The sequence below is a fragment of the Malurus melanocephalus genome, unplaced genomic scaffold (genome assembly GCF_030028575.1).
Source record: "Malurus melanocephalus ecotype Western Australia unplaced genomic scaffold, MMel_1.1 scaffold_17, whole genome shotgun sequence".
In the NCBI taxonomy this organism is placed as follows: Eukaryota; Metazoa; Chordata; class Aves; order Passeriformes; family Maluridae; genus Malurus; species Malurus melanocephalus.
In genome coordinates this window covers 4,015,880-4,042,482 of record NW_026623249.1, presented here as the reverse complement: position 1 = coordinate 4,042,482, position 26,603 = coordinate 4,015,880, and the positions used below count along the sequence as shown (strand labels likewise).

At 46.8% G+C, this 26,603-nt stretch overlaps 1 protein-coding gene across 5 annotated transcripts in view; it reads right to left on the bottom strand.

The window, feature by feature from the left end:
• Positions 1 to 430: 430 nt before the first annotated feature.
• Positions 431 to 26,603, bottom strand: part of ZC3H7B (zinc finger CCCH-type containing 7B) — a 36,825-nt gene continuing 10,652 nt past the window's right edge. For 2 of the 5 annotated variants that reach the window (XM_057388992.1, XM_057388998.1), the window contains exons 8-22: positions 23,719 to 23,972; positions 21,862 to 22,210; positions 20,772 to 20,881; positions 19,734 to 19,896; positions 19,487 to 19,648; positions 18,769 to 18,974; positions 17,171 to 17,271; positions 16,320 to 16,501; positions 12,499 to 12,584; positions 8,187 to 8,320; positions 6,501 to 6,606; positions 5,352 to 5,460; positions 3,540 to 3,673; positions 2,588 to 2,751; positions 431 to 1,832 (exon numbers count right to left, since the gene is read on the bottom strand). In XM_057388992.1, coding sequence (XP_057244975.1) covers positions 1,640 to 1,832; positions 2,588 to 2,751; positions 3,540 to 3,673; positions 5,352 to 5,460; positions 6,501 to 6,606; positions 8,187 to 8,320; positions 12,499 to 12,584; positions 16,320 to 16,501; positions 17,171 to 17,271; positions 18,769 to 18,974; positions 19,487 to 19,648; positions 19,734 to 19,896; positions 20,772 to 20,881; positions 21,862 to 22,210; positions 23,719 to 23,972 — 2,453 coding nt within the window. In that variant the 3' untranslated portion in view covers positions 431 to 1,639. The remainder of the gene's footprint in view (positions 1,833 to 2,587; positions 2,752 to 3,539; positions 3,674 to 5,351; positions 5,461 to 6,500; positions 6,607 to 8,186; positions 8,321 to 12,498; positions 12,585 to 16,319; positions 16,502 to 17,170; positions 17,272 to 18,768; positions 18,975 to 19,486; positions 19,649 to 19,733; positions 19,897 to 20,771; positions 20,882 to 21,861; positions 22,211 to 23,718; positions 23,973 to 26,603) is intronic. The other 3 variants (XM_057389004.1, XM_057389018.1, XM_057389011.1) reach the window with 2 other exon arrangements.

Sequence of the window (26,603 nt, the reverse complement as noted above, 5' to 3'; positions counted from 1 at the left end):
CAGAGCACAGCTGGACTGCAGAAGAGAGAAGGAGAGGGAAGCTCAGGACAGGGGACACATTTACTGCTTACAGGATGAGACTGCCAGAAAAGACAACACTGGCATTCAGAGCAGTACTACATCTCACTGCTGCCACTTATAACAGCAAAAATCCTGTCCTGGAGTTCAGCATTACAAGTTCCTCCATCACAGCATACATCAGGCAGCACAGGAGCAAGCCATGGCTGACTCCCACTGTGACACTCATTCTCCACTGCTRTCCCTGCTCTGGGTCACATCCTGGTTGCACTGTGCATCTGCAAGCTCTCTACCCTGGCTCTGAGGAGGAGTGGGCTGGATCTCTGATGCTGGTAAGAGCTTCCAGCTGGATTCCCATTAGCTGAACATTGCCCATGCTGCTCAATGATGTCCTTTTAAATGGGTCCCCACCCAGTTCTGGCAGTGCTAGGAAAAATCCAGCTCTAAGTAACCAGAAACACATGCCATTTAAAGAGCAAGAAAGCAAYACCATTACTTCCCTCTTTCTCTTCAGGACTCAAGGCAATGCAGAAACACAGGCTCCTTTCGGTAATCGCCTCCCTCCTGACTGCTACTACTGAGTGGAGACTTCAGTACTGCTGTGTCAGACTCCACTACACCTCCTAGAGGGGTTTGTTTTATTTGCACCAGCCACACCAGTCTTAAAAGCAAACCCAAACTATCTGCCCTGAATACCTGCCAGACACTGAAAAAGACATCTAACGAGAAGTCCCCAACTTGCTTTTTGAGTACATTTAGCTGAAGTCACCTACAACCCAGCTCCTGCTGCTGCAAGCAGTTCCATTATTTTGCTGYTTTTGCCTTGCACTTGTTACACCACACAGCTGTTAACCTCCTCRGGACCAGTTGATGCCTCAGGGCAATACAGACAGCTGGAGCATAAGTCTAAATGTTTTAAGCTGCATCTAGTGGGTTTCTTCTTTGCACCTCAATTCCTATTTCTCCTAACTCCCCAGAGAGCAGGAGGACTGCAGCAAGGTAAGTGGGGCTTACTCTGCAGCACTGAGAAAAGGAACACGTGAAATTCATGATYACCTTTTCACCAGTTGCCATAAAACCATAGAACGGCCTGGGTTGGAAGGGACCTTAAAGACCATSTAGTTCCAATCCCCCTGTCATTTAGAAGGATACCTTCCACTAGACCATGCTGCTCTGAGCTCTATCCATCCCAGCCTTCCAGGGATGGGGCACCCACAACTTTTCTGGCCTTCTATCTCAGCTTTGTCCTACAGACCTCCACCGTCATACTCTGAACTGAAAGAAGAATGATACAAGGAGAAAATCTCTGATTTGCAGCCCAGTACACACTGAATTAATTCCTTTGAAAGAAGGACAGTGAAAAAAAAAAGATGAAGTGGAAGGAGAATTTGGGCAAAAGAAGAGAGAAAAGATGGATCACAAACTCAGTGAGCATGGTGTTCGCTGGCCAATGAGAATTAAATTCATGAATTMATTCACCATTAATAAATCATCATCTCATAATCTTAAAACTAAAGAAAAGTAGAAGTTATCTTTGCAAGACACAGATCTCACTCTCCCTGCTACTGCCACTCAGAAAACCCACCCTGTGTTTCTGCTGACAGACTCCCCCCAGCCCTTACTATACATCATCCCGCAATAGGAAGTTGTATTTCCCAAAGTCATCATCCCTGGGGCAGAGCAGCATGTCCTTGCGGGCTTTGGCCAGTTTTTGTTTCAGCACTTCCCTCCGGTCTAGCCATTCYGTCAGCTCATCCTGCCCATGGGCGTAGCGACACTCCTCTCCTTCAGGACAGGCCTTGTTCTTCTGGAACCTGCCGGCACAAGGAATGCAGTCAGGAGGGCACCYCCAGTGCCCAGTGCCAGGGTTTGAGCTCCCTGTCTGGAATACTTGATCAGGACCCATTGAAACATGCTGTGAGTTCTCCTTTTTAAGGGTGAGGTGATTCTCCCTTAAACACATGTGCAGGTGGGAAGGGCATCAAGGCTGGGAAAAAAATACAGCATCAAAAAGACCAGTGGCTACAAGAGGATTTAGTCAAGAGCACACAAAAATGTGAGCTGAARCTGGACCAGCAGCGATGAGTCAAAACCAGTGCAAGAGAGGAAAAGCCAGGAAACCAGCACAAATGACAGAGCCTGCTCTCTAACCAAAATGGCATTTTTAACTATCACGAGCTTTCTAAAGACACCTTAAGGTGCTGATTCTAAAGGTGTGAGAGATTGAAACCATTGAATAAGGCACCTGGGATTCCCCCAAGCATTCGGTCAAGTGGACTGGCCAACAGCCTGAGACCTGAGAGCATTCTGGCTATGAAGGGTACAGGTGCAGACATGAAACTCTCCTTTTCTAAAGACATGTGCGCAGGAATGTTTTTACCCCTCAATATTGTGGCTGAGCACCTCTGGGATCCAACAGCAGCCTCATTGTCACTGAAACGTGTCATCTCATCCCACTCCTCTTCCATGCAGAAGAACTCTGTGAGAGGATGAGGTGGCATAACAGATGCCCTGGGCCTGTTACCCTGTCCCTGTGCAGCAGCACAGGAGGGAGATAAGACGACAGTACCTTTCACAGAGCCGGAATTCACCCATGGGGAAGCGGTAGCTCCAGCAGCTGGAGTCACTGTCTGAGGTGAAGACCTTCTCCTTGTGCTTCTCCGACTGGATGTGCTGCTGCCATTGCTTCTTGCTGTTGCTGTTCTTCCCACAAAGCCAGCAGTGGTAGCCCATCTAACCAGTGCAAACAGGGAAAAGGGCCAGTCAGTGCAATAACATTCACATCCACTGGCCTATCTCGTGCAGGCACTGCCTCTCCCCCTCTCCTCCCAGAGCATCCTGGAAGCTCCACTCAGTCTGTGACTACCCACATTTCTCTGCCATGTCATCTCTAGGGAATTGTGCTGAAACTAAAGAGGGACAAAGGATATGCTCTGTCAGAGTTTACCTATGGCTCAAACAGGCTCAGAGCACAGGGCAGCTCAGTTCATTGACATGATCCCCCTGTCCCTGTTGATGGCCCAGTGGGGTCTCACTGCAAAGTCCCCAGGTTCATAGGCAATGCAGGACTCTTCAGTAGCATAGATCCTTACACCAGCACCACTCTTGGCCTAAGGAGGCACATCTGCCTTAGTTTTCCAAAGCTTCTGTGCTGGCTCTTCTCCAAGCTTCTCCCTCTTCTGACAGGCCTGCAATGGTTTTGCCAGCTTGCCCAGGAGCAGGCAGGAACCCTGGAGAGAGGCTGAGCCCATGCAAAAGGGAACCTGAGGTAGATTCCTAATGACTTGAGGATTAACTGAAAAGCCATTGCAGAGCCTTGCTGACCCCAGGTCKATCTCTTCCCACTTCAGCTGGGCTGCTCTTGTGCTGCTCCAAGCTGTCCATTTAACCTACTTTAGTACAGGCTTTGTTTCACAAGAGCAATGCAGCCCTGCTGGCCCCACCTGGAGCACAGGAGAGAGGCAGGCTAGCAGCACTGAGGAGAAGGATGAGGAATGAAGAACAAGAGATCAGCTTATTACCATGATATCAGCATAGTCAGTGGGCATCTGGATCTGCTTCTCCCCTTCTCGTGAGGTGAGTGGAGTTCCCTCTCCAGGCTTTCCAGGATTGTGTTTCTTTAGCCACATGTCATAGGTCTGCTGCATATCTAGTACTGTGTAAAGGCGACACGTGAAACCACTCAGACAACCTCCCACCCTGTGTACAGACTGAGAAAAGGACAAATGCTGGGCAGCCCTCCCCTCCCTGTGCAGCAGCACCAGTCTGAGGGCTTGTGCTCCATGTCACCTCCTCAGATGAGACCCCTGGAGAGAGGAACCAAATTCACACCACACCACCTGGGGGGTGTCATCTATCAGTCAAGGGACAACTGTGACTGCAGCTACACAAACTTTTCAGATTGCCACCTTCAGAAAGGTGGCAAAGTGCCACAGGATCTCCTTGGAATTCACCCTACAAGATGATTCGCCATCAGGCCTGATTCTGCTTAACCTCAGAAGACATTTCACTCCAGACAGGAAGCTAAGGCAGGGGCCCGTTTCAGATCCATCTCTTCCTTCTAAACCCAAGCTTCATCCTCAGCACTAGAGAGGGAGGAGTGCCCTTAAGCAAGCTGGCCACAKGAAGCACTGCAGAGAGGAGGAAGACCTACTGATAGCTCCAAGCTCAAAACCTGCCCAGAGGACTGTAGTCAATGTCTCTTGAGGCTTTTGATTTAAAAGCCACTCAGCATACTCTGGGAAGGGAAATTTGAGGTGGAAGCTTTAACTACACATCTGCCTTTCCAAGATCACTCCTGAAAGAGGCTATGGCAACATAAATGTTTGCAGACATTTATATGATACTCTAAGTGTGATGAATTAGTGATTTACTCCTTGCTAAATGGGTAATTGAGGAACTTGAGGCAATTGGGGATAATGAATGCAAATTTCCTCAAACTGAAACCCCTGTAGTTTGAAGATTCACCTTTGTATTTGAGCAATCTACCCACTGGTAGACTGGTCTGATGTGCTTTAAAGGCCTCAGCAATGAAATTATTTGAACTGTAACAAGTAAGTTTGGCTCAGCAGAGAGAAGGACCCTTCACARAATCATATGGACTAAATAAACTCAGGGCAGGCCTGAAATCCTTCAGATTTCCAGCAGTTCCCACAGAGGCAGGTGAGCACCTAGACAAGTGGCCTTTCCTTCCCAGCTTCCTATTGGTCAGAATACAGAAGGATTTCTGCCACAAAGCTGGACAACCCCCCAACTATCCCTCAAAATGTAAACTTGCATAATTAAATACAGACAAGTTCCTCCACAAATGCACCACCCAAAGATGTTCTCATTCAGGATCTCAACTCCACCCCTTTGAATACAATGCCATGAGCAGGGAGTGTCGCAGCCCAGGAGCAAGGGATTTGAACAGAAATAGATGAGATAGCCAAGACAGATAGAAGACAGACAAGAAATATATAGAAGCAACTACAGGCCAGGACTGGTGCTTTGGCAGAGCTCCATATGGAGCTAGGCCTGGGACATTGCAGCCAGTTGGAGGGACAGCACAGTGTGGATTCAAAAGTGGTGCAGAAAGGAAGGGTAGCAATGAAGCAATGTGAGACATAGACCAATGTGTACTTCCGCAGCAAGGGACTCAAGAGATACATACACATTTAAGAAAAGAACAGCTGAAGACAGACCTGCCCCATAATCCTGCCTAAACTCATGGCAGCAGCCTTGTCCAGCTCCATCTCTGTTGTCATGAATATATCTTAACAGACCCTCCATCCACTGCCCAAATGTCCTCTTCCCTCTCCCCAAACTCTTTGGCCCACATTTCCCCCACTCACTTTTATTCTCTTTCATGAAGGTCCACATTTCTCTCTCCTCAGGGCTGTGGGCAAAGGAGCAGTTGCCCACATACTGGCATTTCCTACCATTCTGTGCATGGATACACAACTGTTAAAAGACAGAGAAAAAATTAGCATCTGCACAATCATGCCTCGCTAGAGGGGCAAGTGGGTTCGATAACCAGCCAGGGCATTAATTTGCATCTAGGAGAGATTGCAAACAGAACACTTTATATCTATAACTCATGCTTCCTTTCCTCAGTTTCCAGATGACATAAGCATGCAGGCAGTTCAGCACCTGTTGCCATTTCCATATGTGACCAGGTGCAAGCACAGGGCAAAACAGTAGGGAGCAACTTGGATTGACCCAATAATGTCTCCTGCTGATCAAGCTGCAGGTCCTCAAAGGTGACTCATTCTCCAGCCATCTCTAAGTGGGTGAAGAGTGGCCTTAWAGGTTGCTTAGACCACACTAGTGCACACACAGCTACCCACAGCATCATGCCAGAGAAAATGAGAAGCTTCCCAAGCATCTTACTTACTGATCATTTCTTCTCCCCAGCTCCCAGCACAAGAGGAGGACCTATTATAGGGTAGGGAGAAGGAGCTTTCTCCTTTCAGGGAAAAAGAAAAGGAGAGGGAGGGAGAAATTCCCTATCACCACATTTGGGGCTGATGTTGGAGGCTGGATATCTGTAATTCTCCTCACAGCAYGTGGCTTTTTAGCTGACTTCTTAGTTTTGCTTTCAAAACCCATTGTAAGCAAGTTTCACAATCTACAGCGGTACAGTCACAGCAAAAGCAGGGACAGGCTTCTCCTAAGCATCTCGCCTCTCACCCACATTGAGAAACCCTGACCTAAGGGGAGTCTTAAATTTCACTCCCAAACCCTGTGCCAGTGAGAGATGTATTAGCAGCARCACTGGAAACTCGCATTTGCGTGTCCAGTGGTTTAAATGGGTGCTCCTTTTTCAGCTCCATTTTTTTGCAGGTTGTGTGTTGCTGCCATCAGTCTGTCCTTACCTCCCATCTCAGCCAYCATGTGCTTGCATCCCTGAACAGGTCTTCAAGGGAGCAGCCCTCAAAGCGCTGCACCATGGTGAAAGGGAAAGGGATAGGGCACCCGGTCGTGCTGGGCATAGGGCTTACATCATATTGCTGTGGAAAGTTGCGGATGGAAGGCAATGGTCGGACAGAYACCCACTTCTTCTTTGCTTTGGACATCACCAGCAGGACACGACGTTCTTTTGTCCAGCTGARGAAGAGAGAATAAATCAAGAGAGGCATAAGGAAGAGCAAAACAAGGGTTCTTTACCTCAGAGAGATGAGCAGATTTTCCTGTCCAGCTTRTCCCTGCACTATCTGGCTGCTCCTAGACATGCACATTTATGATGGAGAAGCCACAAGAAAGCTGTTTTAGGAGGACTTCTCTCCTAGGTATGTATTACCTATTTCCTGTGGTACTTTTTCTCATAAAGCCACAAAAATCTCCCCCAAATCTCACATGGCATCACCACAGATTATTAAACAGCTACAWTCCACCCTTTGAAACAGCCAATTCTTGTGCAATCAGATCCATGAAAAACACTTGGAAACATTTTCTGCTTGAAAGGTGCAATAGAAATACAAGTCTTTACAAGTACTGCCTTATGAACAGTGCCAGGAGTATTAATTCTCCTGCAGCTCCAGCAAGCAATCACCAGTAGATACCCTGAGAAAAAACCCCATCTGTATTCAGCAGCTGCATAAAGGGGTGTCATTTTTCCCATCCCAGGAAGCAATCCTCACCTCCTWGCTTCCTCCAGAAGCTATTGCTTCTGTCTCTTCTTCAACAAAAGTCTTACATTTGCAATAGGAAGCTGGATTGTGCCTTTGTGACTTGTGTTATGGGAAGAGAAGTCCTATAAACCCTTTCATCCTATCCCTCCAGGCTGGCTGGGTGAGACAGGCCACAGCTTCCATGACCAAACAGTGACTTCCTAGCCAATATTTCTCTTCTAGGGGGCTTAAAGGAGAGATGGGAACAATTTTTTTAGTAGGACCTGTAGTGTTGTGACAACAGGTAGTGGCTTGAAACTAAAAGAGGGTAGATTCAGACAAGATACAAGGAAGGAATTTTTTGTGATGATCATATTGAAACATTGGCACAGCCCAGAGAGGTGTCTGATTCCCCATCCCTGGAAACATTCAAGGTCAGGCTGGATGGGGCTCTGAGCAATRCAATCTAGTTGAAGATGTGCCTGCTCACTGCAGGATGGCTGGATCAGATGACCTTTAAAGGTCTCTTCCAGTCCAAACTATTCTATGATTCAATGATTCTATCACACCGAACATTCTCAGGGGCCCCAAGGAGTCAAGAGGTGCAAACAGACATGGCATGCATCATAGAAGAGCAACCAAAGCAATGAAAGAGCAAAGGGAAACTAATTTAAAAGGAAGCAGAATRCATTGAATCATTGCTAATAGTGACCTGACAGACATCAGCAAACAGCTAAGAGTATAAACACATGCAAAGGAGAACACTGTTAGTGACTTTGCTAAGAAGAAATGATAGCAGCTGGGAGAAAAGGGAATTGTGGGAGCCGGACTGCATGTGTCAGGAGTAACAGTCTGCACAACGCTGGCAGCAAATACACACAGTAAAGAAGAGAGATAGCTGTTTTCCAGCTTCCATCTGCAATGCCTGCTATAGTGACAAACACCCTGAGCAGTGAGAGGCTGCTAGGAAACCTTACAGCCTCTTCCAAAGATGCCAAATGAAGCCCTGGAGAAAGAAGGATGAAAAACTCCTGCCCTAAAAGAGGGGTAGAGGAAAAAGAAGGTTGCATTGCTCACCAGTGGGGGGCTTTGGCACTACAGTACTTGAGGTCTTTGTCTGGCTCCACCAGCTGTCCRTTCCTCCAGCACTGGCCACACACAAATTTCATCTGGAGGTCAAAGGTGCTTGACGTGGGAGTCCGGGAAGAAGCCTGGGGAAAAGAACCACAGCCTCAGGCAAACAGAGGTAAAATGCACCCTCCAAACCTGCCATGGAGATGCTGGCAGCTCCTTGCATGCCCATGTGCCAGCGACAAGCCAGATTAAATCAGCTCTCCTTTGCCAGTGTTAACTGGTGGCCTGATGAGATACCAGACAGGAGCAAAACCACTGCTTGCTTCAGCATGATTTTCTGGACTTTGACATCTGGCCAAAAGCACAGACACCCTGGCAACTTTCAGCAGTGACCAGCCCTGRCTGTGAAACCCCTGCAGTGTATCTCCGTGTACAGACAAGCTCTGTGAGACCTGTCCCAGGGCTTAATCTCCACTTCCCAGCAGGGAGGGCAATCCATGTCCCACTCTGTCTGTGGAAAGCATTCAGTCACACAGCCGAGAGAGCCCCCTCAGGAGGAAGCAAGACCATGTCACAATGCAGGAGCCGAAACTCCTGCTTTTGGACAAAGAAGCTTGTGTCACAGCTAACATTTGACACCATGCAGTCAGAGCTGGGTCCTCTTGTTGRTATCCTTCCAAGCCATTTCTGGCCAGTTTTCCATCTCTCACAGTTCCTCTACACTGGGTTTCACAAGCAGTTAAATCACAGTCGTTGGACAGAGTGGACAGAGGTACAATGAACGTATTTCACATCTTCTCAGCCACTGCACTTATTGCCCCCACCTCTGCTGAGAAGGCTGGTTTGGAATTATGATTAACAGACTGTGGAGAAGGAAAACAAATAAAAGGAGCCAGTCTCATATCACTTCTGCCTCATTTCCCCTGTTTTCTGAGCAAATCTCTGGAAAGCTGTTTGCATTCTGTATCACCACTGGAAGACATGAGACTGGTATCTCCAGTTCATTTCCAAACCTGACTGGACGCAAGTGGCCCTGGGCAYAGGAGTATGTGAGAGCACATGAGAACACCCCGGTCATTGAGCTGGCCATGAAGCACAAAAGTCATGAACCAGCAAAACAATTCTCTGTCAACCACATCAGCAGCCCGTCCCACCTGCCATGCTCTGACTTTAACCATGAGCATCTCATAATAAACAGACATGTATGCCATGTCCCTGAAGAGCAGGTTTCTGCCAGCAATTGATTAGCAGCAGCATGGACCCTGTGTTCATCCCTTGGTGAAGAGRAAACAGCAAGTATAGGCAACACAAAATCAAAACATCTCCCAGGAGACGCCACATCAGCTATCATCTGCCATTCTGCATCCTCCAGACCTAGTCTTTTGGAGAGCCAGAGCTGACATATGAAAGGTCCTCTGCGAAAAGCTAACCGGGGAGCTGACCTTGCCTGTGCTGACTACAAGAGGCCATGAGTTCTCTGATGTCCCAGCAAAAGCACCCTCCAAGATAACCAGGCAYCTCTTTTGAAAACCAGCAGTGATTCTGGCCTACTCATCTGCAAGAACAACCTTTCTGGTAGCTCCCAGTACATGATTCATTCATCATTTGCTGGGAGCTGTCACCTGTGCTGGTGACAAGAACACATCAAAGTGGCTGGCTGTGGGATGAGCAGAGTTGAGACCTGGGCTATCACGGAAGGTCACACTCTCAGATGTGTGGCCTTTGAACAGTAGTTTTAATCTCTTCTTGGTCTCCAAAGGAAACTCCGTAACACCTCACTACTGACGCGTCAAACCTATAGGCTACAGTAACAAAGTGGCACTCCTGGCACACTTCCTTTAATCAAACCCATCCTATCCTGGTGACAGATCTCTCAGAACAGCCAGGAAGCTTTGCTCAAACCTACTGACCCTGCAAAACTAAAAACTCAGTGTCTCCAGAAGGGACAATAGATCAAAGAGAAAGAAAATACCTCTCAGGTAGTTCTGATAATCTGGACTGCTTTTTYGACAAATTTTTAACCAGAAGCCCTGTGCATTTCTTCATCCGAGTCATGCAAACTGCTGGTCAATCCAGTGGACATGTATGCTCACAGGGGATTAGGAGCCAAGCAAAAAAATCAAAGCTGCTGCTGTTAATGCTACATGACTGTATTTATAATGGYAAGACACATACCTGGCAGGCTGCTGATAACCAACAGTGTGGAAATTATATCACATGAGGCTCTAGCAGACAAAGCCAGGCAAAAGTGCCCTGGGCTATGGCACCACCCCTTGCTATGAAGCCAGATAATACAGTGTTAGCAATGCACCATGGCAACCAAATAAATACAAGTCTTTGGCATGACAGCTCTCCACTTCAGGCTCTGCAGAAAGCAACTGACTCTGCATGGCCACTCATGTCTCCCAGCTGAGAGGAACCCCTCTCAGTGATACTGAAATGGTCTCTGGAGGAGCCACATGCCTCATGGGATTCTATGAGGAGCCCAGGTTACTCAGCCACCTAACCAAGTGAGCAGTACTTAGGTGCAAGTACTTCTTATTGAAGACTTCTTTTTTCCCCTCCAAGCTTAAACTGATATATCTGAGGTCAGCTTTCATGGAGATTCTGCAGCTGGCTAGGGAAAAAAAAAACAAAACAGCTCTCAAAAAACAGAAAAAAGGAGGACTACAAATCCCTCAGTTTGCAGGGATGTGATGGGAGGACACCCAGCTCCCTACAGCAGCCCCTCCTGCTGACTGTCTCTTCAATCTGYGACCACCGGGTTTACTCCTACAGCAGCCACTGAGGCCAGATTTGTGCCGTCAAGTGCAAGATACCTGGCAAGTGCTTGGCAAGCAGTGTATCTTCATTTTTCATTTCTTGCTAAGTCTCCTGACCTTCACTGTCACAGCTACTGGGCCCCTGCATGCTGCCTGCCTCTTTCTCCACAACTGGACAGCCCCAGGTGCTGAGTCCAACTGGCAGCTGTGACAGAACTGCAGCAAAATCCCCCAGAACATCTTTGCTTCCGCTGACCAGAGGGCACTGAAGTGAGAGTGGATCATACGGGATGGTGGGAAGAAGGGGGTCTGTTTTTACAGCACTCCTGGGAAGTTGTCTTTGCCAGGCAGCCAACTTTGAAAGCTAGAAGGACGCTGAGAAAACTCTGAGTCACATTAGCCTGCTTGGACAGGAGAAAACAATGGCAAAAATAAACATCTCTCAACAGATAGCTAGTCCTGCCCACAGGGTCTTTGGCAGCAAGCCAGGGTCTCATCCCAAAGCACAGCCCTGTGCTGTTGCCAAAGCCATGATGAGCTTTTACAAACACATGCATCTGACTGAGTTGACTGTCTCCCTGCACAGCGCCAGTGCCAGTGCCAGGCTGCCAATCCCTACAGACAGCTGGTGTTGCTGCTGGTAAGCACTTTCTGACAAACCAACATGGCTGCTGGTTTGCCTCTGCACCCTGGAAAGGTGGAGGATGCAGTCCTGCTCTGTGACAGGCATTTGTGGGGCGCAGCCAAACTTTGCCACCAGTCATCAACCCTAGCACTTACCAGAGGGCCCAGAAACTGTAACTCTCTGCCCATGCCCTGAATGTAGCAGGCTCTGGCATTTCACTTACTGATCCTCTGCCCCATGCAAGCCTCAGCAGCCAGAAAAGGAACCTTCACTTAGCATCCAGATTCCATGTGCTTCAGAGGACATGCTCTGACCATACTTGCTGTACAGCTTGTTCTTCCAACACCTCCAAAGGTGAATTTGAAGCTGCAAGGCTTACAGGAAAACCGCTGTCCATTTATCTTACTGTTTTGTTTTGTTTTTTTTTAAAAAAAAAGGCAAAGCTCCCAACCTCCTCCTGGTAAAGCACTACTGAGGTTTCTGCCCAGCCTCAACAGCACCCAGGCTGCCAGTCCCATCCACTCCTGTGTTTAGATAGTCCTGTAGGTCATGAGTCCTTCAAACTGCTCTGTCATACTGTGTTCWCTGAAGGGCAGCAGGACACATCTAGTCCCTACTATGTGGCCACTGCCCCAAAATCTCCCAGTTTCACCAGCAAGGTGTCACAGGAAGCACCATTCTCTGTGTATTGACCTCAGTGACCTGCAGGCTTCACCCCAGCAGGGAACAGAGCAGATAATAACAATGCAAACAAGGCAAAAGGCTCAACACCAGCACTGCAACAGGGAAAGCTCAGCTGTCCTCCTCCTCAGTGGCCAGTCTGCTCTGCCTGGGATCTGTAAGGCACAGCAGTGGGAASAAAAGAGAGAAAGGGCTGGAACTCTGGGGAGCAAAACCACTCTCCAAGCCCTAGATGGACCTTACTTACCACGCTGTTGGCTGGTTTGTTGGCATGTGCCTCCATCTGCTGCCAGTACTTCTTAGACTCCTGAACGATATCTTCGTGGGTCATTCCTGGGAACAAAAAGGAGACAGAACTGAGCTACCCTGCTTCGGCCAAGAGAAGAGAGGGAGGGGTTGCAGAACTTCTGATGTTTGGGCTTAATAACCCCTGAGTGGCTGACATATCCCAACAGTCTCCATGGTAATGTCAGGACTGGGTGGTGACAAGACCCATCACAGAACATGTTTAACCCCAGACYAAGGAAGCTCCTGTCTCTAAACAAAAGGAGAAAAGTTTGGTCTCCTGGGCTTGTTCAGACCTGGCCTTCTGCTCAGGCAGTCCGCAAAGGACCCAGGTGCTGCCTCCAAGCCAATAATTCTTCACAAGGGTCAGGAGCTTGACCAGAGCTGTCCCCCAAAGCCATATCAACAGATTCTACCAAGGTCCTGAAGAAAATGCTTTATTACTGTTGATTTACTGTATATGGAGTTTTTGCCTCTAGCTTGGAAGATCACAGATATCCACTGAAACATCTAGCACCTCTAAGACATCTAGCATCTCTAATCCCACGTATTACCTGCTGGGATTAATTAATTAAACCTATTACATCTTCAGTTTCAGGGGGCTCCCCATCAATCAACAGGTGAAGAGGAAAGTTGAAATTCAACACAGAAACACCAAGCACAACCAAGGAAAGACCAACAGTGCAAAACCAACCAAGGAAGAGATGCCCTAAGTAACCAGCAAGGAAAGATCTGCAAGGTTTCAGGTATCAGAAATGCAACATCAGACAACAGGAAAAAGGATTGGTCAGACTTTATCTAAGGAATTAGCTCCTGACCGGCTCAAGTGGTGAGAGAACAGCCTGTCTTAGCACCAACCAGCTAGATGGGTGTTATGATTCTCAGAGCACTAAACACCAAGAAAAAACTACATGAGAAGAGGAACTCTTAGTTCTTGGTAGTTTGGTCAATGTGAGGACTGTTAAAAAACCAAAACAAATAAACAAACAAAAAAAAACCCACCAAAAACAGGGGACAAAATAAAAATACCACATTATTAAATGCTGTAAAGACCCAACATAGCTGCCAAAGCAAACTGAAGCAGTTATCTTGCACAGGCAGCTGACTGCAACAAGGGGAGTGCTGAGGATGGCCTTCATGCAGCACCCCCAGGACAGAAGAGCTGCAAATTTATTTGCTTTGCTGATGCCTACAGCTTTTTCTACTGAAGTGAGGTGTTCCCCAAGAGCATTACATAGAAACAATCATTGATCTGGGAGACAGCACATTCCAGAACTTAAGGGCCACCAAACACAAGTTTTCATCTCAGCTTAGGCTGTAGGAGCTTGGGTAAGTCACAGCATTCCTGACCTCAGTCTCCCTATCTGTGCTTTCGGCTGTTCAGGTCCCTGCCAGGCAACATTACTGCCATTTGCATAAGGCTTGGACAGAATGAAAAGCATTCAGGGAACTTCACCATTATTCCAGAACAATTGCTCAGGCCTTTAAAATAGCACCTACTGCACAGCTGGTACTGCTCACAGAGCTGTTGGTAAATTTTCTACTTCTTAACCATTAATTCCAGAAGAAAAGGTGTAGAGTTCGAAAAATTGCAACTCCCTCTTCTCCTGTACAAGTATTTCAGGGTTGGACACAATGCTGATTTGTACTTTGAGGACAAAACTCTAAAGCTGGGAAAACTGCAGCAGAAAGTCAACATGCTGGACTGGACCTGGCAGAGAAAGGGCCAAAACCTTCTCCATTCGGCACACCTGTGATCCTTGGGGTGCAGAACCAAAGGGAGAAACATATATAGGTCTTGTCAGAAGACTGAATTTCAAATGCAGTTCTTGTGACTGCCTTCTTCCAGTTCCAGAAGTCTGAACTAACTCAACAACACAGTATAGAAATGTCGTGGTTGGGAAAGAAAAACCCTGCCAAATGTGAAAGGATGTTTTCCAATCTACCAGCTTTCCAAAGCATGAATTATCACAAAGAAATTAACTGTGAACCAAAAGGCTCATGTGTTGATTACTTATAATATTTCAGCATCTTTTGCAACATCAATAGTGAAAACAAAGAGTCTGTTATTACTACTGATGGAAGAAGATAGCAAGAGATGTCTGTGAAAAGCCACAGTGAACAAGAAAATAGTCCTGTCTGTGCAGTTTTCAGATCTTGGGAACATTTACTCCAATACAATCCTTTATCCCCATGAACAAAGCCAAAAACTCTGTAAATGCTCAAATGGCTCTGAAGTTCAAATGCAAGCTGCCCTCTTCCTATTCTTGCTGAGCAAATAGTGCCCAAATGAAACTTCTCCAGAGAATGGCAACAACCACCTTTCATCTCGGTTTTCATAATGAAGGCTACACTTAGGAGAGGTAATAAACTACCACTCCAGGAAGGCAAACTCACAAGGAAAGCAGGCTCATACATACAGCCCTGTAGGAAAAAAAACCACGCATGATAATGCTCTTCTATTGTAGGAAAAGGTAGAAATAAGCACAAGACTTACTGACTACCTCTGCAGCTTAACTCATGGCTCGTTTCATCTCCTTAACTTTCCCTTTGAAATAATTTCTTCAAGTRAAAAAAGGCAAGAAAAAGAAAGGTCAGTTTCTTCTGCAGGATGAAGACGAAGTAACAAAAAGAGAAGGAAGAAGAGAGCAAAGAAGCTTTTCAAATAAAAAACCCAAACCAAAACAACAAAAATAAACCAACCATGGGATGGGGAAAAGAGGCAGGTACTTGAATATTRGAGTGCCCAGAGTACTCTACTGTACTGTACTGAGTACTCTACTGAGCAGTATTACAAGCATATAGGGCGGCAATGGTGGCCCACAACTCACAAGCAACATGCTATCTCAGGAACTCCAGAGCTGTAATTTTTTAATTTCCTGAGGCCTTAAGTAAATGAAGGCAAATGGAAAGAATAAAAGATGGCATTTGCCATAGCGTGCTAATTGTTCATCAGTGTCCTTCATGAGCTGAAGCCAAGGCYCAGGACTGCACTGAACATCAATTCTGACATCAAAGAATGGTGAGAAACATCCACAATGTGTTTTCTCTCGGAAGTACTCCCATTACCAGGCTGGGTGTTCCACTAAATGAGGCCCTGTGATGAAAAAAACATGTAGGTAGCACTGCGGGTGTACCAGTATCTACACAGCCAACAGGAGAGCAGCCAGAAGAAACTTCCAGTACGTCAGACAGAGACAAAGAGAAAGGACTGAAAGTGCCAAATGTAACAGTGTCATTATATGACTTCCCCAAAGAAGATTTCTGTAAAACCCTCTCCTGAGGCATGTTATCAAAGGTTTTTCAGGAAAACACCAAGAATCTTGCAATTTCCCACCACTGGTGAATTTATTTTGAGAAACTGGAGATGCACAGCCTCTTCACATAACCAACTGCTTTGTCACCTGAGCATGCTGCCATTCACACTACAGCATATGCTCACTCAGGGGTCCAACTGCCATTTGCACAAGATCTAAGCACCAAACACCTATTAGGATTCAGCTCTACCTAATTATCATTTTAATATTCAGGTGGTCCCATGAGATAGGCTTTCTGGTCTGCAAATTATAATAGCATTGTTCCTGTAAAGGCACACGGGCCAAATCACCTCACAAAATACCTTGGTCCTCTTTTCTGTGTCCCTGAGGAGGCAGAGTAAGTAATAAGCACAAGCAAATTACACTTCCTCAGTACTCCCAAATCATCTTCTTCTTCTCTCAACTGGCCCTGGGTACACACTGGAAAAAACTCAGGTGTACACAACACCAGCCAAATCACACTCACCTGAATATTGCTGCAGCAGCCAGACCTTGAGTTCAATGAAACTGTGAGCGAAGTGGCAGCTGTCCTCACGCAGGCAGCCATAACGCACCTCATGTCGGCACACATCGAACTGGAAGTGCTCCTGGAACTGACGTATCTTYGAATATTTCAGGGAGGTGGAACGAACAATGTGGACCAGACACCTGGAAGCACCAGAGAATCAAACCCTCTCCACCTCCTCCTTACATGACATCCAGACATTTGACTGGGCAGGCAAAGGACACAAGCAAATCAACTCTGGGAGAGACAGATTACCCCTGGGAAAAGCAAACCCCTGCCCTCCCACCCTATCAAGCAATTTTTATTTGACCTGCAGTTATTTTCATCCTCAGCACATGGGTGATGCTCTGCTTAAGTTCAAAAATCACATTTCAAAATACTCAACAAAAACACCAACTCCTCTGGCTCAGCAAGTCCCTATGTCTCAGGTTGCCAAGAACTGAAAGGAATCGCACTATGTACTTGACATGTTTGTTACACTTGTTTTCCTAAATATTCATTACCAGTCCGAGGCAGGATCCTGAGCTAGAGGATCTTTGTTTYGACCATCTTGTAAAGGGCAAACTGAAAGGCAAATTAAGTCAATGGAAAACTTAACARACTGACTCCAAAGGGCTCTGCTGATGCCTGAAATTCCTAAGCACCAGGAGCAAACATGCAGGGTAAAGCCCACAGGGCTATTTACAATTATTTGAGCTGTCCTATGATTGGAACCTATGGGGAGGAGAGGAAGAAAGAGCCAGAGGCCTGGAGTTAAACTGGCTGGACTTGTGAGAGATCGTTCCCATCAGCACAAAAAATTGTTCACTTACTTGTTGTCATGGAAACTGTGTTTTGCAGAAAGGTTGGAACAGACAGATGGCGTGTCCTTGGTCCCTTTGCTGATAATCCGGGGTTTGCTGTCAAAGCAAATCTGAGAAGAGAAGAATTAGCATACAGGGAAAATCTTAGAGAGCAGTGAACCAGAGCCACTTCACTTGGAAGAGGAAGAAGAATCAGAGCCAGCCTATTTTAATGTTTGAAAGAAGTCTGGTGAAAACTTTGTGGTAGGGTTTTAAAATAAAGCAAGTGAATCTCTGGAAAAGCTTCCAGACAACATTTTTTGGCTTATTTTCAGCAGTATTTTCCATTGTGGTTGGAAAAATTTTGGTCAGAACTGCATATTCTTTCCTTGCTAGTCAACAGAACAAGAACAAGGGAGAAATGATGGCAAGAAATAAAAGAACAGCCACTTCACAGCAAAGAACACATCCCTTTACATGTACTGCCAACATGGGGAACAATGTGCTGCAGAGCATTAAGATGATATGAGACAATCCCCAACTCACCAACTCAGTAGCTTTGCACAGACATCAAGTGGGAATCTGTTGCATTATGGAATTTTGATTTTTAAAGTAACTGGGGCTAAATTACAATTCAAAGCAACATCTCAAGACAGAGGAAGTGACAGGCTTCCATGTGACAGGAAGTGACAGGAATCCCATGAAGCTGTGAGAACCTAGTTCAGCTGCAGGGCTAAAGACGGAAACTACTCCTTTCTCCTACAGAGCTGCATACAATGCCCACTGTCTTCAGGGAGCAGGGCACTGGCTGGGACATACAGAGTCATAGGTGGCTGCTCCTGCACCTTTAAGATTTCCTTCTAGAASAATGTCCAACCTTCCTGGATTCCTTTTTCCTTCAGGACTGCCTCCCAAGGGACTCTGTTAACCAGTTTCCTAAACAGGCTAAAGTCTGCCCTTCAGAAGGTGAGATGGCAAGGTGGCTGTTCTGCTGTCCCCTGTCCCTATTTCTCTAAGAACTGAAACTCCATCATTGCATGATCACTGTGCCTAGGATGGCTTCCAACCATCGTATCACCCACCAGTCCTGTTCACAAACAACATGTCCAGTAGATGCCTTCCCTAGTTGCCTCCCTCACCAGCTGTGTCAGGAAGTTATCTTCCATGCATTCCAGGAACCTCCTGAACTGTTTCCTCTCTGCTATGTTATGCTTCCAGCAAACACTGGCCAAGTTGAAGTCCCCCAAAAGAAAAAGGACCAACAATTATGAGACTTCTCCCATTTGTCTATAGAATATTTTGTCTGCCTCTTCACCCTGATTGGGTGGTCTGTAACAGACTCCCACCTTGTTGGCCTTCCCCCCAGTTCTTATCAATAACCACTCAAACCTATTGTCACCCTCCTTAAACTCTAGACAGTCAAAATACTCCCTTAACACACAGGGCTCCCCCACTGCCTCTCCTTCCTCATCGATCCCTCCTGAGGGAGTTTACAGCCATCCATTGCAGCACTCCAGCTGTGCAAGTCATCCCATTATATTTTTGTGGTAGCAACTATCAACGTATCAGTGGTCCAGATACACACGGAAGAGATGATGGATGCCTGCCGTCTCCCACCAGTTCTGTACCTCACAGAGGAAGGTGAAGATGCCCTGATGTTCCTTGAGGAGCTTGGCAATTGTGAGGCTGCTCTGCTTGATCCCACCTAGCGGGTCAAAGAGGAGGTCACGGTTGAGGGTCCCCTTCCTCTCCTCCGTCCACACGTCGATCTCTTCCTGGTGGTACGCGAAGGTGCAGTTATCCCCGTACTTACAGTCCTGCTTGTTAAGCATATCTACAAAGCAACAAACAGCACACACCACCACACAGGCAGGGCGGCCCAGTCAGAAACTRAACTCTCTCTTGTCTCCTCCCACTGCCCATGCCTCACAAGGGGGTCACAGTGCCTGCACATATGATGGGATGTGCTGGAGCAAAGGAGCAGGCAGAGAATGCTTTTCCCTAGGCAGAACAGCCCTACCGTGGGGCAGTTGGGTTGAGTGGAACTAATGTGAGCATGTGCACAGGAGGCAGATTCTCAGTAAAACCCATGTCAGCAGAGAGCTCTGAGCGCTTGACTGTGTGCAGCACCTCACCGAGCCTTCGGAACACTTTTGCTCCACCAGCTTTAGAAGCTGCCTGCTCTCCACAGTATGGCAGCCCATTGCCCTTCACTGTACTGAGCCATCCAGTCCAGAGGCTACTGAAGGCACAGGAGACCCTACAGCCAGCAGGCAATATCRAACAGATTTCCCTCCCTGTCTCCCTGGCACAGCCCCTTTCTGGCAACCAACTACCACAGATCACCTTTGCAGAGATAATAGGATCCTACAAAGTTGGTTTTGGTTGGGCGGGGACGGATCCTCTTCCAGGTCTTGTCTTCTGAGTTCTTCAGCCTGCCCAGGAGGATGTCCCGCTTGCACTTGTGCTCCAAGCCTTCCCGATAGGTGTAATCACCAGCCTTGGGCCCTGCCAGAGAGAATAACCCCATTAGCCTGGGGAAGACCAGTTCCTAGTCTGTGCCAGTGCTCTGGTGGCAGAGCAAATGCATCACCTGTTTTGGGGTAGCAGATATGACAGGCTTGTTTGAAAACATGAGTAGATGCAAGGGGGTTCTTCACCAGCAGGGCCGTGTTGGGCATTACTGGTTCTGGCTGGGACAGCAGGTGCTCGGTGGCCTTGGGCACAGCTGAGTGACTCACTCCACCAAGGCTGACCTGAGTGAAAACATACGTACCTCTCTGTTCAGCTCTGCAACCACAAGAGGGCAAGAAACCTCTCTAACCCCCTGCCCTGCTCCAGTCTCTCAAAATCTTTCTCATTTCCTCTCTCATCAAAATGTTCACATCTGAAATGACATTTCCAGAAGAGATGCATGCAACTTTTTCAAACAGAATGAACACTGTGATATGTTTGCTTCAAAGACAGCCCTCTTGCCCTACTGGTTAGAGACCTTAGTTTTTTATCATGAGCCACGGAACAAAATGTCCCCCTTGCTCCTTTCCATCCCTTCTATCACAACCTGATCCACAATGAAAGACTTTTAAATCAACCTTATCCCAACCTGAGGAAAAAACAACTGCTTATCAGTCAATCTTCAGGGATATTCACATTGATGTTAATAGGGCCAGCAGGTGACAGGATTTCAAGATTAACTTTTGTTCCAAGCTTCCTCCTCTTTTTCTCCAAGACTGGAGACATAGGACAGAGGCAGAACATCTGGAGAAGCCTCCTCACAGGGGCAGAGAGCAGCAATGAACTCCAGTGGCCTGAAGTCAAAGTTGCCTTACTCTGCCCATCCTTCAGCATTATGTGACGCTGAATGAGACACTGGCCTCCATGATYCCCTGTTGACCCTATGATGTTGGTCACACCATTACCTTGGCAATGRTAATTTATCTGTAACACACTTTTTATTTATCTGTTATTTATCTGTAACTCAGTTACAGATAAAAACAAGAATGGAACAAATGTCTTCCTACTGACTTTGGGGGAATCTTTACCTGCCTTGCCACAACATGACAGGCAACATTCACCACGGCAGAGTAAGAAGAGAGACCCAAATTACCTACATCACCCAAGTCACTACTACCTTGGCTCCAGAGCACTCTGGGACATCAGCATGGGGCAGTAGCTCACTCACCACTGGGGCTGGTTTTTGGCTGCCAGGTGGGTGTCGCAGTTCCTGAGAGCTAGTTTCTTCTGGGCAAAAGAAGGGGAAAAGAGCCCCACAAAACAAAAAGAATAATTTTCACTCTCAGAAGCAGTTCTACTCACAAAAGGACAAACAAAAGCTTATTAAATGAATTTGCTTTATTTATTTCACAATGTTATAATACTTTCTTCCCAAAGCATCTGTCTAGACTTTGAAAAGCTCCAGGAAAGGCCTTCTATTCTCAGAAATCCTACTGAGCCCAACTCTGTGCTGCTGAGCATCAGCATTCCTAAGGTGTCAACCCAAAGCTGAGGTGAATGTGAGTGTTCAAGTGCTGACTGGCCAATATCTGCTGTTCTCAAAATACTTTTGCTGCCAATATACCACAATACTGGGAACAAGTTAACCAAGAAGAAGCCCAGCTCCCTCCTGAACAGGTGGACTCTTGAGTCTTTGCCCACCATCCTCCACAGCTTTTCTCCTTGTGACATGAGAGTGCAGAGCCCCATTCAAGAAGACACTCATTGCTCTGAATCCAGAGATGGGAAAGATCTACCTTGGTCTCCACCATTCTGYCCAGCACAACGAAGTCCTACATCATCTAAAAAGGTCATCACTATTCTGCTCACCTTGTGCAAAATGTCAAAGAGTCATGGAGGACGAGGCTTATGGTGTCATGCTATAGTACAGCAAATTGTGCCAGGGGAGATGTTCTGGACACCAAGCCAGGTTTAAATCTCGTAATTCATCATTATACACCTCTGTGTTCCTTTCTCCTCTTTAGATTTCACTCCATGCACATACTAGTTATCTGGGATTACACACATACAACTTTTCTTATTACTTTTGAGCTAAACATCATCAATTACTCTGTCCGAGACCATTCCCTGCCCGCTTCTACATATATATTCCTGTTCTGCCACACCAGCAGACAAGCTACAAGACAGATGTCCTCAGCACTGAAGGAAATAATTTTGGATTGCATTCACAGCTAAGGCAAAACCAAACCTCATCACCCCACACCTACCAATGGCAAAGGAATCCAAGGTATCCAGCGATCCCCTGCTTGTCCCAAAGGAGTCCAGGGCATCGAGCCGTGTATCTGTGTATGAAAGCAGATCCAAGGAATCCAGGGAATCTAAAGTGGAGCTGCCACTTCCTCCTGGTGGGGCCTCGAAGGCATCCAGGACAGAGGAGGAGGAGAGCTGCTTGGTGGGATCCATCACCAGGCCAAAGGAGGCAGGTGGCAGAGGAGTGGAGACAGGGATGCTGGCTGTCACAACTGGAGGCAGCAGCGGAGTTCCCCCCGGAAACACAGGAATCAACTGGGGCATCTCTGTTGGCAGGTTGGTAGGAATGGTGCCCTGGACCAGAGACTTCAGGGGAGCAAGAAGGAGGATAAATAGCAAATTAGTAATGAGGAGCAGAGACTGGAAACAGATGTCATGGTTTTGGCTGGTATAGAGTTAATTTTCTTCTTAGTAGCTGGTACAGTGCTGTGTTTTGGATTTAGCATGAGAACGTTATACGTTRTATATATGTTATATATAATCTTAGCATACTGATGTTTTGGTTATTGCTAACTTGTGCTTACTCTAAGTCAAGGACTTTTCAGTTTCCCATGCTCTGCCAGTGAGCAGATGCACAAGAAGACTGGGGAGAGCACAGCCAGGACAGCTGATCTGAACAAGCCAAAGGGATATTTCATATCATAGAACATCATGCCCAGAATATAAACTGGGGGGAGTTGGTCAGGAGTCATYAATTGCTGCTCAGAGAAGGCTGGGCATTGGTCAGCAAGTAGTGAGCCATCGTATTGGGCATCACTTGTTTCTCTTGGGTTTTATTCCTCCCTGTCTTTCCTTTTCTATTAGTACTGTTGTTATTATTGTATTTTATTTTGTTTTAATGATTTAATTGTTCTTATCTTAAGCCACAAGTTTGAAGTTTTTTATATTATCCTCCTCGCTGGAGAAGGGGCAGGAAGAAAGTGAGTGAGCAACTGTCTGGTACTTAGTTGCTGACTGGGATCAAACTATGACAACAGAGAGTAACGGACTCCCATTGACAGGCATGCTGTACTAGCTGAGGCAAAAGGATAGCTGGCAGCTCAATCCACCTGCAGACTTGCCACAGACTTTCCAATTTTTCTGTACTGCAAACAGTCTGGACCAGGATCCCTGAGGAGATGTTGGGATACCTGAGTTCACCAGTCTGCAAGGCAGTGCCCTGTGCTGGGCACTTAAACCAGCTCAGGTCAAGAAATGATGCAGCTGAGTACACACAGTGCCGAGGTCAGGATAATGATCATGACTCAGTACTTCTCAGCAAGACTTTTTTGGCTCAAGAGGCATCCAACATGATMATCACTATATTGCCTCCAGACACAAGGTGTCTCATAACATCAGCAACACTGGCAACTAAAATCCAACGTAAGTATGAATACAGATTGTCTCTGCCACTCCCAGACCTGTTCAAAGTGCTTAGGCTGAGTGCAACCTGCACAAAATGTAAGGAAATTAGAGCATGCCCACTGTATAAAATACATCCATCATTCCTGCTTCACCACACTCATTTCTTCTCTCAGACTTGCTTTAACTTCACGAACAAGAGAGRCCAGGTGGAAGGAGATGTCAGGGGAAAGGCTACCTTGGATATCTTTTGAGAGGCAGCTTCCACAAGCTGCACACAGCAAAGCAGGCTTGGAGGAGGACTCTTAATATACTCACAGTAGCAGAAATAAAGAAAAGAAAGAATGAGTTTTGCCAGAGGAAGAGAGAGGAGAAAACAATTACAGAGAGAGAGAGGCAGCATGTACATCCTCATCCTCCAAGAATCTATTTGGAACAAAGAAGCAGGGGACCCATGCAGTGCCCACTCTTACTAGAGGGTATGATGACCCTTCGGCAAGGGAATCCAGGAGAGAGTCTAGTTCTTCCCCAATGATGTCCCCATCTGTGAAGTCCTCCACATTCTCAGGCAAGGGTACACAGTCTGGAGATGGGAGCAAGCTGGCAGCAGGAAGTGACGTGGGCAAGCCCTTTGCATCTGAGTCAGAGGACAAAGGGGACAGCCCCTCATTCACAGGGATGGAGGTGGCCACAGGAGCTGGGAGGCACTGCGGGTCCACAGAGCAGTCTGTGATGAGAGAGAAACAGAGCTAATCACCAGGAAAATAGCACAACTTGGTAAAACCAATACTGTACAACTCACAAAAGCCAAGGATGCCAATTTTATGAGAAGAGAGGCTCTAGTCTGAAGAGTACTTGCCCTTTCATTTTTGTTCCCCGTCTCCAATGGCTTGCCAATAGCTGAAATACATTCTAAGGGCCAGTGCCCAGTCTGACTGTCAGGATTTGGCAAGCACATGCAGCAGGTGTTATCCTTAATGTTCCTCACTAATGCACTTGGCAGAKATCACTGCTTTCTCTGCTCCTTGGAGCTTTGATATCCCAGCTGAAAGCCTGCTTACTTGCATGTCCTCTCTAAAAACCCAGGCATCTTAAATGGAAGAAGATAAAAAACACAAGGCCCTGTTGGGAAGAAAGTCAGAGATTGAGTGTACAGATCAGGTTGCGCTAACAATGTGTCCCAAAAATCCCCATCAGACTCACTTAGCTGTCTTTACCAAAGTAAATTCCCTGCTCTTCAGTCCTTCTTGACACCCACATGTGGAAGGTTGCTGTCCATTTACCCCCTCAACATCTGAGCAGCAAACATCCCCTTGGGAACTCATGTGARGCAGGGTCAAGGCAGAAAAAAAGCAGTGATTTTCCCTAAGGCTTCTTCCCCTCTCCAGTACATTACTGAACTAGTAAGATGTTCCCATCATGCAATATAAACCTCTGTTAAGTGACGTTAAAGTTGCAAGCGATATTTTTCACAGAAGAGCATTTTATTCTTAAAAAAAAAAAAAAGGGTTAAAAAAAGTTCAAATGTTAGAAATTTGGAAAATGCAGCATTACATTTGCAGCTCTCAAACCAAGCACCCAAACTACCTTAATTCTGCCCCTGTGAAGATGTCCTGGAATAAAAGAAAATAAATAAGACAAAGATGCTACCTTCTCCACCCACATCCCATTGGCTGCACTGTAGCTGCGACAGACTAAGGCTATAAAAGCAAGGCAAAGTTTGAAAGAAAAGACAATAWTTTTTATTAGAAAGACTGATAAGATTGCGAAAGAAACTAGACAAGCTTCAGAGACACAAAACTTGATCCAGCAAGCAATGCTGCATACTGTCTGTTCACTCAGCCCCCACGACAATTTGACCATCCCTTTCCATCAGGGACTGGGCAAGTGAGCTCTATTACTGTCTGCACATTACATGCAGACACGTTCCTTGGCCCAGGAATATACCGGTGCCTTTCTTAGAGAGCTCAGCAAACTAACAATTCCAACAAACCCCCAAGTCCTGAACAAAACAGAAGAGATGACACATACAGACATGCCCCCTTTAGACCCACCAGGAGTGCAGCACCAACCCCTGTAACYTTTCCTCCAGTGTATGTTGTGAGTGCTCCACGTGGATGGACCACAGCAAAGATCACTGTGGAAGACACTGGARGCTGAGCCATGACAAAAGACAAGGAAAGCAGGGCAAGTGGCAAAGGAAGACACAGGTCCCTCTCCACATCCTCAAGCATGCCATTGAAGGAAAGCACGTGTTGTACCTTATGGAAGGATTTCAGTGCTGCAGCTGAACACATTTTCTACAGGCAGCTCAAAGGAAGGCTGTGCATGTCCTTAGTTTTGCAGCCACCCCACCAATCAGGCTCAGCTCCAACCCCATGCCTCCTTTGCGATGACTTCTCTCATGTCACCTCCCTTTGGTGCAGAATCTCCAGCTGCCAGGGAGCCAGACATCCAGCTTCCCTCATGGGTGGAAGCTCGGCCAGATTCCCKGCAGTACAAAGGGATGGCTTGTGCCTTCCCATTTTTCAGATGTTTAAATCTGGAATACTGTCAAGATCCCTGCAGAGGCCAACAAGAAATTTAGAACATGCCGGAAGGGATGGGAAAACGTGCAGCGGGGAGCAAAACGGTGCACAATGACAGGGCCCCAAAGGATCCAGCAGTTCAGACTTTCTCTGAAGAATCAGGGAGGCCCTGCATTTTCCTCTCAGACTGGGAAGCAAAGAAAAGAGGCACTCACACACCCTAAGAGGCCCCAGACCCAGAAAAGCTGAATGCATGACCAAAAGTCAAAGAATAACATGGGATCCCCCACAGCTCAAAGCATGTGAAGGGCAAGGAGAAGAGCAGGGATCAACAGGTTGCCACTTTGCATGTGGCAGAGGGAAGATGCCACCTCCCCTCTCTCTGACCACCCAAACCCTGTCATTCTTTCAGCCACTTCCTCCCACTCTACTCTGTCCAATCTCTTTTCCTATCTCTTCTTTCCCATTCCTGCTTTCCTCAGGACCCACCAGSTGCAATGCCCACACATACTCTCCTGACAGAATGCTCATGCATCTTCTGCATTCCCCTAATGTCTGTCCATCTTAAAAGAATCTTTGATGAGTAGCTCACAGGCACACCCACACCTACTAATTTCTACCACTGCCATGACACTCAGCCCCACATTTTATTATAAGCTCAGTGAAGRCCTTGCCCATACACTCCCATCAACCAAGTCTCTCATACCAAGCCCCTCCAGCTGGTAGCTTCTCTGACCATACACCTGCCAGTCCCCGAGGGGCAAGTACAGAGCTTTTAAAAGYACTGTTTATAGCTCCACTTCCCAAAAACTGCAGTAGTTCCCCAGTGC